Below are 13,889 nucleotides of genomic sequence, written 5' to 3' on the forward strand. Positions count from 1 at the left end.
TCCATTACATCCTTTGTTAGTTCCTCAGAACAGTGATTGAGAGCACTCCACTGTAACGAATGTGGAGATATAACATAGTATTTAATAACTCACAAAATTCCAAGGTTTGACTTTTTATATAGTAGCTAGAATGGGACGAAATCCTGAAAAATTCTGTGCAGGAATATTTTTGAGAACTAGGATACTTGTAAAAGTGTAGTTAGGGAAGTGTTTATCAGAAGATGGGAACAGTACTGGGCGAGTAACCATGGGGACTGTAAAATATCTAGCCATGTACACCTTTAAGTAGAAACAGTTAAAAACTCTTGACCACCTATTTGAACACCTACTAATATTCACATCCCAAATTGAGCAGGGAGGACCTTGCTTGATAACCTTGGGGTAAACTTTTGACCACCCGTTCCATTATCAGGACCAACCTTAAAAGGTAGATAAGGTAATACTTTTGACCAGTAGTACTGACTTATTCCATAGGCTGGGAACACATTATTAGGAACTTATCCCAACATTGAGTCTTGCTTATTTGTTGGTGTGGTTTTATGGGGCAAGTACAAGTGTGTGTCGAGCCACTGATTTTCTGAAGAAATAGGGGGTCAAATACGATTTGGTCTTTTGTGGCATGAAAAGCAATAGTGTAGGTCACTTTGGAGCAGTTGATAAGTGGCTGAATATAAGCAGAGTTATGCTCATCTGTCAGAACATTCAAAGGATTTAAGGCATTTAATTTTCTTGGGTAGAAACCAGGGCCTTTCCAAATGAATGATGTGCTTGGATTGGTAAGTGCCAAAGTACATACCAATCTAAGTATAACACACTCCTGGAATTGATAGATTGAATGGATTGGATGTCTGCAAAATAATCAAAGAAGAGAGTGTCCAGCACAGAACCTTTGGTTATCCCACTAGTTAACAGTCTTACACTGGGAGAGGGCACCAGCAAATTTAATAATTTGGCATTAAATGTGTGCTCCACATCTAATGAAACTAACTTTGTGTTTGCCACCTTCTATGGCCAGTTTGGTTTGCTCAGTGGGGTTCAGGCCAAATGTCATGTCATCTAGGTCATTTCCTTGCTTCACTTCCATTGGCTCCACTGCCCTCCCCCAAACCTAACGCTTCTCACTGGGGTTGTTTTATCCCAGGTGCTCTGTAGTGCTGTGCATTTTTACTGCAGTGAATGCTAAAAGAAATGTTTATCCCCACTTGATTAGCCTTGCTAAGACCTTCCTAAGAATTTTGCCAAAACCACTTTCACTGCAGCATCTGTCTTTCTCAGCAACCCACTAAGTATGCTGCTCATGGAAAGAACAGGTTACTGTAATGTGTGCACATATCCCTGATTAGCATCTGCAGTATGCAAAAAGAAACATTTGTGAACATGGTGCATGTACTAACCTCAGTGCAACTGTCAAGAAACACAAAACATGGATCTTAAGCTGAAGTATACCACATAACCAACAAAAAGCTAAGAACCGGGCCACCAGGAAGGACAGCAAAGCACAGCAGAGTTCAGTAAAGTTGCAAGTTGGATAAATCCAGGCACAGGAACCAGAAGATCAATACTGAAGTTTAATAAAACCAATAAAAACACAATTAATTTAAGCATTTTCATCCAAGATGATCAAGGACTTCATCAGAATGATTCTTCTGGTTCCTGTACCTGGATTTATTACAGTTATCACATTTGTGCCTAGATTTATCCAGCTTGCAACTGGCAACTTTGCTGAACGCTGCTGTGCATCCTGGTGGTCCGGTTCTTAAGCTTTTTGTTGGTTCAGTGCAACTATGCTCAAGTACTTAGACGCAGTGAAATGGAAAATGCATCTAGCAATCTTAAAGGGTCAAGATTTGGTGGCTTCATTTATTTTATGACCAAATTAACGGGTGAAAATGGGACTGTAGGAAAGTATTGAGAAATGGGAGGCAAGTAGAGGGTAGTACATAAGGGGAAATGTTAGGTATGAACAGGATGGTGGTTTAGAAAGTAGGGCAACATTTTTTTGGGAAAAGTGCCCATTGTTTTATATAATATAATATAGATATAGATTATGTGCGTGTGTGTGTGGTTCTACTTTACAAGGTCGACGTTCCAAATTGTCAGACCATATGGCCGAGACCATATGATCGACATTTGAAATGTCGAACATGTAAAAGACAAAAAAAAAAACACTTACCTTAACACTGCTAGCAGGGGGGCAAGCCTCCCTGCACCCCCCACCCCCTGTAATTTAAATGTACCAACTCCGAGATTGCACTACAGTGCGGAAGATGGAAATCTTTTCATTCCGCACTGTACAGAAATGCCGGTTCCACATGGTCGGCATTTCAAATGTCGATCATATGGTCTCAGCCATATGGTCTCTGACATTTTGGAATGTCGACCATGTAAAGGGGACCCATATATATATATATATATATATATATATATTTTTTTTTTTTTTAAATGTATATGTGGACATATTTATATATGTAACTTTGAGAAAGGACACTGGACCTGTGATATCAATTTTATATGCATTTATGTAATTTTATAGACCTATTTAAATAGTAACTTTACTTCAGAGGTTTTTCTGTTCTTGTATTCCTTGTTGCATAAAAGCTAATTTTATTGGTGTTGTGTGAGCCTTTTGACTAAAGTGTATGTTCAAACATAGTTTTATGGAGAAGAGATTTGAAAAGTGTGGAAAATATGATCCTAAAATCCCACCCCAGGGCACCCATGACCTGTGTGTAGTGAGCCCAGGACTGGACCACCTGGAAGTAAGTTGTACTATGTGTAAGGGCTTTGGTCCCAGATCTCTGACTGTCTGTTGGAGTAAATTCATCTTAAATAGAGCATCTCCCCTCAAGTAGTTCTTCTGCTCCTGAGAACAAACGAGAAAAGAGAGGAAAGATCAAAGAAAGGGAGAACCTGAGGAAGCAGGGCCTTCTGAACCAAAAATTCTGAGACCATAAAGTACAGATTCCTCCTGAATCAACACTGATGCACAAATCTCTGCTTGTGGTCTCAGAGATTGCCGTAAAGGACAAATCTCCTGTCAAACAGTTTAGCAGGATCTCCTCTTTGAGGGATCTGTCCTATTTCCTCTCCTCCAAGCCATCTTCTGCAGCTTCCGTGAAGTCATGCCCTTCTGGAGCTCCACAGAAGGTGATAAGAAGCCCGTGACGACATTTTTTGAAGAGAGAGATAAAGGTGGGCATTATCCCATCCCTCTCTCTTTCTAGGGAAGACTGGATTGCCTCTCCCCCACTCCTGGTTCCTTCCCTATTACCAGTTGCAGAGTACTTTTTTCCTGAGCCTGACTGCTTAGCACTGACAGGTACTTGTTGCCACAGTGCTGACACCCATGAATCTGATGCAGTTGATACTGAGGCTTTCAACGTCAAAAGGATGTTGTGACTGATTGCTCAGTATTGGATCTATGGGACCAACCTCTGCACCATCTCACTTGGAACCCGTGTCAGTGTTGCAAGCCCTCTGCCTTCTAGTCATTAGCACTGGTCTTCATCTTGAGGCCTAAATCCTCAAGCTTGAGGCATCTCGAGCCATGCTGCTTATGTTCTTTTTGGCTAGGATAACAGCGACTTGGAATGGGGATTCCTGATACCAACAGATTAGGGTTTGGCTTTCACGAAGAGGATGATAATCACCTTCCAGGCAATAAATTGAACCTCACCTATCAATAGACACCCTTTTGTGAGCCCTTCAGCCCATTCATCATGACTCTAAAGGACAGGGTAGAATAGAAAGTCTAATTTTGCATCCTCAGCAGATTCCAGTCCACCGCCATCAGAGATTCATAGAAAGAGGATATGCAAAATGACACTTGGACTCCTCTACAAAGTCCTTCACAAAGGGCACCAACTTGGATGAGTGAGAGGGCTCCCCACAATTCCCTCTTGAAGATGCCCCCTTTGGTGAAATCCTTGAATTGATGAGACAGATGGAGTGGCCAGAGTGGCGTGTACAGGAATCACTCTCAGATGATATACCTGGTTTTGCCATTGTGATTTTGTGGACAACTTTAAGGAGTCCTTCATCGAAGCCTTTTTTGATAGTTCTGCATTGTTTGGACCTATACTGAAAGATAGACTGGCAAGATGTGGACAAGAAAATAAGACACTGCCAGGTGTAGGTGTTAGATTTAAGAACCTTCAGTGATCCTTTAACAGGATCCAAGTGTGTATTGTTCAAAAGACCTCATCATCAGCTATTTGTTTCCTCCTCCGATAGAGAGTGGTCATTGCAGAGGTAACCTCTTCAACTGATCCAGACTGCATGGTCATGAAGATTTGCAAAACCAAAGATTTTCCATAGACATCCATCTGGAACGTTTCTCCCTGGGCCTCCGCTAAAAATGGGCTCTATCCCAGTCAGACTTTCCCAGTAAACAAATGTTAAATAAATATATAAATATGTGGCCCTTTGCCAGCAAACAGACCCAGCATCTCTGAAGGCTTAACTCTGTGTCCATCTGTAGAGGCAGTTGGAGTTGCTTATCTCTTCCCTCAGCTGTGTGGATAGCCATCATGCAGGACAAATTGATGAGAATATATCCAAAGGCTATAATGTATACCCTTTTCTTATAACCTTCAACTACACCTGTTTCCAGATGTTCCACACTGCCAACACTAATTGAAGAGAGGTCTCCATCCTCTTACAGAAGAGAGTCTTCCAGGAGGTACCGCCAGGCCATAAAAGTGTTCCAAATTTTTATTAGCACTAGAAAAGAGCCAGGACCTCAGGTCAAATGTAGATCTCAGTGACCTAAATTCATATGTCTAAAAGACCCCATTCAGGGTAGTCGCTGCACAAACAATATTGCCCTGTCTGAAGGCAAATGACTCTGTGTTTGACTGACCGTCAGAATGCCCATCCACATAAAGATTGCAAAGGAGTCCAGAAGGTTTCTGCACTTCTAGCTAGGGGCCAATTATTTCCATTTCTGAGCATTGCCTTTTGGCCTCATTGCAGCCCCACAGGTGTTCACCTAGTGCATATCAGTAGTCGCTGCCCATCTGTGACTCAAAGGGATCCATGTGTTCCCATAGCTAGATGATAACTTCTTGCTGCAGCAACCAGAGTCACTATAATTAGCCAAAGATTACTTTTTGTGCATTTCTGCCCATTTTTAGGTATTTCTATAAATCACAAAAAGTCACATCTTCAGTCCTGCTGAAGAAATTACATTTATTAGTTACCATCTGGACTCAAGGTTGTGCAAACTAAGCCTTCCCTGGGCAGAATTCAAAACATCCATGTAGCAATACAGATTGCATTACAAAGAAAAAAAAAACACCCTGGCAACATTATTGGTTCTTAGAGGCTTGGGTCTCATAGCTGCTTCAGTAGTCATGGTCACTCATGCATGCTTCCATATGCAAATACTGCAGTGGATGCCATATGTGTAGTAGTTGCAATTGTTGGATCATTCATCAGCACCAGTTAACATAACCCAGCTCTGCAGATTTCATTTGAGGTGGTGGCCAAGCTGTCCATTTTTGCTACCATCTCTGCCAGTGATAGTAACCATGGATGCCTCCTCTCTGGGTTGGGAGGGAGCATTTTAAGGAGAGAATGGTTTAAGGAGCTTAGACAAATTCAGAAGCCAATCTACACATCAACATTCTGGATATGCAGGTGGTTCTACTAGTGTTACGGGTATCTCAGAACCACTTTCCCCTCAGAATAACTAGTGTTAAGTTAGAAATCCTTTTGTGCTCCCTACCAACACCATCCTTTTGGTCGCTGTCTGTGGCAGATGTAATAGTTGTGTCACCCACGTCCCCTGTACTTTATCCAGTGTTGCTGAGGCTGGTCATGGAACTAAGCATCCTGGGGCTCAGTAAGTCTGTGCATCCATCAGGGGGAAGTTACTGTTTTATGGATTTAAGCGTTGGGGTGGGTGTGCAATGAAGACGTAGTCTATCATTCCACCTCTGCAGCGGCTTAGCCAAGTCTCCACTCTGTAATATGTTTAGGCACACATACCACTGCATCTTCCCCAGCCACCACCAAGGATAGATACAGTAGGCATCTACAGGTCCACCCACCCACCCCATCTTAGTAATGACCGTTTCTCTCTTCAGATCCATCAGTTACCCTGGCCGCTAATTGAACTTGGGTCGCCTGGTTTGTAGTCAGGGCTTTATACCTGTGCATGGCCTAATCAGAGAATAGTATTTGTCATATGGTAGATTAACAGACAAGGCAGAACCAATTTCTAACCCCCACCCCACGGCAGAAAGGCCATGAGGGTTTGACAGTGGAGAGTAGATTTTTATCGCTTTCTAACTGCAGTGCACATTCTTATGAATGCATCTGTCTAGCAGAGAGGTTCAATAGGTATAAACTTATGTCTCATGAATGGTCTGTCAAGCCACAAGTAGCTCAGCGGATCTTCAGCTACTGGGCCAGCCTTGCTGCAGTGTGTTCGCATCTCCTTTCAACAGAAAATGTAGCGGCTAATTTGCTCTGATCTCCCAGCCAAAGTTTATTCACCATAGAATGCTGTATTCTGTCAGAGTCCCTGAAGACTTTGTGCTTTTCCTCCTGTACCCCTCATTTTGAAGCTTCTATAAAAAGCTTCTGCAAGCAGATCTACAGTAATTCTCATTACCTCACTCTGGTTCAGGTAGATTTGTTTTTTCCTGATCAGGCCTCATTTTGATCCATAATCTGAACTCCGATCTCACCCATGTGGCCAAGCTTCACTCTGACTTGCACAACCTTAGATTAACAGTATGGTTTCTCCAGTTCCCATAATGGCCAAGAATCCTTCCTTGTTCTGAATAGTGATACACCTCTTGTCTCCCTGTCAAAAGCAGTTTGTCTATAAAGTCCAATAGAGTAAATGGAAACATGTCTCTCTCTGGGCTTCAGACCAAGGCATAGACACATTCTCTGCCTCCATCTCAGAAGTTTTACAACTTTTTAACCTTTATGAGGCAGGATCCATGTACTGTACCATTGAAGTACAACTGCATCCATTTCATACTTCTACCCTGGGTTCCCTCACTTTACACAAACTCTCTAAAGCCTTTCTCAAAGGCATTAATAATAATAATAATAATAATAGTAATAATAATATTTTGCATTTACCAGTATAATATCTTTGGGCCTCAGTCTCATTATAGAAGCTGTATCTAACCCCCCCCCCCCCATTCTAGCTAGCCTCTTCTGTGGACTTAGAGTTTTATTTGTGGTCACAATTGCATCAGTCAGTTGCATTTTAGAGCTACATGCAGTATCGTCCGTATTTAGTTTTTCACACTTTGGGAATCAACCCATCCTTTATTCTGAAAGTGACATCAGAGAGTAATTTAAGTCTACCAATACATTACCAGTGTTTTTCCTTGGCCATTCCAGCAAGTGTGAATATTTGCTACATATGCTGGACATTCTCTGATCTAACTTGGATTTTATTTCACAGAACTAAACCATTTGGGAAGGATATTCAGCTGTTCATACCTTGGGCCTCAGTCACAATAAAATCTCTTAAGCAGACTTAATTGTGATTGCCTTCTCACTGTATCACCTCTGTGTTCTCTTCCAGAAGTAAAGCCTTGCTTTCTAATCCATGATCTCAGTCCACAACATCTCTTTCATTTTTCACTGCCTTTTTCAGAAGTTCTTTTGTGGATGAAATACGTCCGGTATCAACATGGTCTATGTTGCATGTATTTGCCAGGCACTGTAAATTGGACAACATATCTAGATCTAGAGCTTCCTTTGGAGCTGCATTTCGAAAGAGTATCCTGTCATGATGCCACCCAAGAATTAGGAAGCTTGGGATTATATCTCAACAGTTGGATTGGAATGACAGACAGATGGATGAAATAGGATACAGAAATAAAATACAAAATGATGTACAAAACACTGGATCCTTTTCATCCTAGTCTGATATTACACCCCTCCCTGCTCCCCGCTGCCTAATTGTCACCTCACTTCAGAGGATCGGAAGAGTAGCCTAGAGCTACACTGCTCATTATGTGACAGCTGAGTTTTAGCTTTTCCGCTTTCTAGCCAGCAAACTTGATCTGAGGTTAGGGAGTTCACAGAGGAAATTATGGGAGGAAAAATTTGAAGGAGATTATGACTTGGAACACTGACAAATGACCAGATTGAATTCAAAAATGTCTCGGTACTCAGCAGTTGTATCAGACTGACTAGGATGAAAAGGATCCAGCATTATGGCTGACTCTTGTACCTCTGTATCCTATATCACTGTTTTCATACCTCTGTATCTTATCTCACTAGTAAACAGCATTCGTGAACTTATGTTGGCAGTGTAGTCGCTTATGAAACTGTTGACATGCGTAAATTAACTAAAATATTAAGTGTAGCACTTCTGTCATATGGGTTTGTGGACTTGTAAGACTTCCTGTAGTGACTGATAGATTACCCAGTACTTGGCTGCATTATCTTGGGCAAGTATGTAGGACATTGTAAATGATAGTCCTTTATCTCATATTTTTTGTGTTTATATAAGTCAGTATGCCACATTGCATCATTCGTTTGATCCAAGATAGGTTTATTGCTTCTTTTGAAACATTCTGTTCTGTTTATTTTGCATTGTGCTTGCATAGCAAGTCACTTATAGAATTATGACATCAGGAATTAATTTGTAGTATTACGTGTAGCTTTGCTTGAGTGAGTAATGGCTAAATGTCATATTTGCTTTAAGTGTATGATATACATGCCATGTTCTCTTCAAAAGTAGCATTAGGTCATTTTTACCTCTAAGATGCATTTCTTTTGTTTTTGATATTTAGAACGCTCAGAATGTTGGTTCTTCAAGAGATCAGTCCAGTGCTGCCTTTCGTAATCTCCAGATTCAGCTGGAAGAAAAAGTGGAGGAGTACAGTGAACTCAAAGAACAGTTTGATAAAAATAAAAGGGAGCTTATCAATGCAATCCAAGAGTAAGAACTGATGTTGCAAATGTGTTCATTGCTCTGTTTTTTGAACCTTTCTTATGTTTTACAGGACAAAAATAAGACCATGTCCTAGAAAGCTGTGCTTACCTTTTTGCAAGCAATTCATTTTCTTTTAAGATGGAAATGCACGAGAATAAAGTGGCCTGGGGTTGTCACATTTTTCCCTCAAGAAAGGAAATGAAAGTTATCTTCATTTAAACACCTTTGAGTTATTAATCTAAAAAAGGTGGAAGTTTAACAGATGAAAAAGAGAGGGTTTGTAAAATTCCTTTCTTATTACAAATTACTGAAAGTAATGAAGGAAAAGCCACTTATGCTGGTAGATGCTGTCAAATTTTAGATCACTGTGCAGTGGAATTCTCATAAACCAATACTTTTCCAAAAGATTCTTTCTAAAAGCTTAAAATAAAAACTCAGGACAATCTGATTGCTACTTAAGGTTATCAGTTTACTGAGTTTCCTTATGAGCGCTTTCATCATCACATGGGATTTTAGTGAATGTGATTACATTTACTTAACATGTTAAAATGCTTCAGAAAGGGGTGGTGTAGTAGAGTGCAGCTGTTGCTATTGGTGGTTAATTTGACTGACTCTGTAGAATGACTGGTCCAGACTAGCTTGACAGTCTGATAGGGGAGGAAAGATTAATCTTTAATTTCCACAAGTGGTCTGATTGGATCACCTGTTATTCTTCAGAAACCCCTTTAACATTGGAGCATCTGTCACAATTATATTCTTAATTCTTATTTTGCTATATTTTTTTCTTCTTTTTTCAAAAAAGTTAGTTTTTCAAAAATCATTTAAGTAAGAGAAGCCGTATTTGCATGCAAGCATTTTTTGATTAAACCACATATTAGAAATGAGCACAGGTTTGATTTTTACATACATCACATATTACACTCTGCTGAGTTCTGTTCACTAAACTTGCCATGTGAAAGGCATCCAGCTGTGAAATGAAATTCTTGACGGAAAGTGCAGTTCACTATTGAGTTATATAAAACACTATAGTTCATGTGAATCCAAATGTTTATTTTTAATTATATTTTAAATCAGAAAGAATGCATCGCTAACCATACCTAGTGTTTTTTTTGTTCAGATTTATATGTACGTAGTATGAGGCACAAAGTGTGCTGGTTTTCCATCGTGGATTCTGCAAGTAAATTTAATCTGACTGCAGCTGAGAACATGTTTTCACTTGATTTGGAGAAAGTCGGATCAAAGATGAAATTAAATAATTTTACTTTTTCCCTTTTGTATTTAAATAGTATTGTAGGCATTTCCTAAAATTGCGCTGCTGCATCTTGCATCACATTGAGGCTATCATGTTTTAAAAGTCATGCTTCTTAATGACCCATGAATCCAATGCCGATTATCACTAAACCCACTTTTTCTGTCTGTCTTAGAGCATCAGTAACAACATTGCTGCCTAAGCAAAAGTTAACTGTGATGAAATCTCATATTTTTTATTTTCTTGTTAGTTTATGTAATATATACCAAAGTATATATTTTTAACTAATGAAATATGGAAGTTTACAGACGTAAACAGCCATCTTGGGGAGATGGGGCATGAATTGTGGCTTTGTATTTAATGGTGTTGTCAGTGAAGCACTGTTAGTGACTGAGAGTAACCGACTGAAACACGTTCCTGTGGTTAGAATTACAAATTTTATCACTAGCAGGCATCACTGATGTACACGAGCAGTGGCTTTCATGAGTTCTGTGTATGCATACAGCTTGTGAAATCAGACAGCATTATCATTTTAAACTGTTAATTGACATGACTTTGTGTTTTTTTAAGAGGGTAGGCATTGAATGTGTCTTAACGGTGAGTTGAAGTACTTTAGTATGGCCATCACTGTCAAACCTCATGTGTAAGCAAAATGGCAGTCTTGGGGGGGGGGTGGTTGTGTGGAAGCACCTGATATTTGAAATGGGTTGTCAGGGACAAGTGTGTATTTGTGCAAAACAAGTTAAAGTGCATTATTATAGCCATTATTTTTACTTGATCACAGAGAGACGTGACTTGATGTCAGTCAAAAAATAACATTTATAAATAAGAGGTCTATTAGATTTGTAGTGGGTATAGATAGTCTGTGGTTAAAAGAGACTGACCCCTGTTTTCTTTTATGATCCCTCATCCCTCTTTGCAGTGGACAGACCCCTTATGCACAAACTTCCAGACACCACCCAGTCAGTAGAACAGAAGAAAGTTTATCATTCAAAATTTTGAGTTAAATAGCAGTATAATTTCTGAAACTGATTGTATACTTGTAAAGACCCCCCCCCCCAAACAGTTTGCTGTGGATATAAGACAGTTGATGAGCTTGTTCCAAAACAGGTGCATCTATATTTGAAACTTGTAGATCAGGATGGAAAAAAGTTTGTCATTTCAACAGTTACGGGCTGTATAGCCCTTCTTTTTTTGTTTTACTGCCTTTCTTGTTTCACTGTTCTTTGACAGCACTGCAGAAGTTTGCCATAGTAGATTTAATGTTAGCTGATTGTGTTATCACATTTGCAGCTGTGCTTATTTTTTTAAATAAGAAACGTCTTTATTAAATTATCACTTAAGACATAGGCAATTATACATTTATATAAATGAAAACAAACCATATTAACATAATCTTATTTGCAAGCATTATACATCACAAACCATGATGACATAATTTTAGTTGCAAACATACATTACTTACAATCTACCCAATCATTGTCAGACATTATATAGCTCATTCAAATCCTTCCTTCTTTTAAACCTCATTCCTGTCCTGTATGTATTGATGTTCTTCGTTTTCCATTGCTGCAGTCCTTACTATTGGGTATAGTCCGCGTCCAGTCGGCCCGAATACCAGAGTATAAGGCTGACGTCAGTCATGTCGCCTTAGACTGACGTCAGTACGTCAGGGTACTAATGCGCATGACCGACGTCATATCCTCAGTCTTTTTTGCCGCATGGTCCGATGCAGAAGCAGTTTTGCGAGTGCAGGTTGGCGTTCTGAGATATTCCGAAACCGGAGTTTCAGACCGAATCAGAGTTGGCTGAGTACCCCGTTGGGGAACATTTTGGTTTTTTCTTGCCTCAGTATTTAACCGGATGTCAGAAAAAGTGAATAACTGTATTTCTTGTGGGAAACAGATACCTCATAAGGATTACCATACATTGTGTATACCTTGTTTAGGGCCTGAGCACGACGTTGTTGGTTGCCGCTCTTGTGCTAGGTTTAACAAACGCACTATTAAGAGGAGGTTAGACTGTGCCAGGTTAGTGTTTGGGAAGCGTTGCAATTATAAAATGCCGTCGGATGCTCCGACGCCCGCTTCGTCCAAGAAGCGCAAGGACAAAACAGCGAAGCCTAGGGTTGATGAACCGGCAGTCCCGGACGTCGGTTCTTTAGGAGGCTCAGTGGAGCCGGAGGTTTTGCCAGGAGTTTCTGTGGAGTCTCCGGCAGAAACTTTGCTGTTACAGGATGTACCCTCTCAGGAGGCAGGCCAGGCTGAGGGGGCTTCTCAGGTAACTATTCTTCCCTCTCTTCCCAAAGTAGTTAGAGCCTCTCCTTCTGTTGCTAAAACTTCTTTTAGAGGTAGGCCAAGTTCAGCTTCAGTGGGGGCTTCTCCTAGCTTTTCGGGTTCTGTACCTAAGAAACATATGCTTAAAATGGCAGAAGATTTGATTACTATGATTAGAGGTTCTATGGGCCCTCCTGATAAGAGGCCTAGGGTGGAACCAGAGTTTGCCAGTTTTGAACAGGGTTCAGAGGCTTCTGAGTCTTCTGCGGAAGATTTGCAGGAGTATCCTCCTTATTCTGATTCTGATGTGGATGATGCCACTCCTTCGGCTTCTCCTCCTGAGGATTTTTCATTTTCAGAGACTCTGCATTCCATGAGGGAACACTTTAAATGGGAAGGCCAGGATTACTCTGATTCCAGGAAGAGGCTTAGGGAATTCTTGTTTTACCCCAGCATAGGCCCTTAGCTATACCTCCTGTGTTGAATGTGGTGGAAGATGTTTTTGCAGAGGCTTCCCTGAACCCTGATTCTTTGCCTCCTGCTCCTGTTAAACCTGATAGGTACTATAGGGTGCCCGAAGCTCATAAGTATTTGTTTAAGAGTCCTAGGGCGGACCCAGAAACTGTTTCTCAGGGGCCTAAAGGTGTTAAAGCCTCTGTGGTTAAAAATCCTGTTCCCACTGACAAAGAGGCGAGGGCTTTGGATAGGTGGGGTAAGAAAGTGTATACTTCTTCCACTCTAGCCATGAGAGCGTTGAATTGTCAGTTTCACATGCTGAAATATCAAAATTATCTCCTTTCACAATTGAAATCTAAGGTGGATGCTTTGGCGGAAGGTATTGAGTGTAAAGAGTTGCTGGATTTGGTTTATGTGTCTGAACAAGTGGGCAAGCATTCTTTGCAATGTGGTTTTGATGCTGTGCAGGCCTCCTCGAGGGTGGCTGCCACTAGTTCTGTTCTTCGCAGGCATGCCTGGTTGAGGGATCAGAATTTGGCTGAGCATGTTAAGACAAGGATTTTGGATGCTCCTTTACAGTCTGATGTGTTGTTTGGTTCGCCTGTGGAAGCAGTTTTAAAGAAAATGGAGGACAAAGCTAAGTCTATGCAAACTGTTAAAGATTTTTGCAGGTACAGCCACGAAGTTTAGTAGAAATTGGCCTGCTAAGGGGTGGACATATCCTGCTTATGACTCCCAGTCTAGGGGTAGGTCTAGACGTGGTAGGGGCAGGGCTCAAGGTTCTTTTAGGCCTAGAACAGGGAGTTCACCTGCTCAGACTTCTGGTGAGGGCAGGGGTCAGTCCTTTCGTAAACAGACCCAATGACCTACCTTTTCAGCTGCCAGTAGATTCTCGTCTGGCAGCTCCTTTGGGAGGACGACTGTCTCTTTTCAAAGAAAATTGGGATTTAATTACTCAAGACAGATGGGTGTTGGACATCATTCACCACGG

The 13,889-nt window shown here is 40.9% G+C and overlaps 1 protein-coding gene across 2 annotated transcripts in view; it reads left to right on the forward strand.

Moving 5' to 3' along the window:
* Positions 1-13,889, forward strand: part of CGN (cingulin) — a 1,354,172-nt gene that overhangs the window by 603,060 nt on the left and 737,223 nt on the right. For both annotated transcript variants that reach the window (XM_044080636.1, XM_044080637.1), the window contains exon 6: positions 8,775-8,923. In XM_044080636.1, the coding sequence (XP_043936571.1) occupies positions 8,775-8,923 (149 nt within the window). The remainder of the gene's footprint in view (positions 1-8,774; positions 8,924-13,889) is intronic.

The sequence above is a fragment of the Protopterus annectens genome, chromosome 8.part0, assembly GCF_019279795.1.
Source record: "Protopterus annectens isolate FY-2018-M chromosome 8.part0, PAN1.0, whole genome shotgun sequence".
NCBI classification, from domain to species: domain Eukaryota; kingdom Metazoa; phylum Chordata; order Ceratodontiformes; family Protopteridae; genus Protopterus; species Protopterus annectens.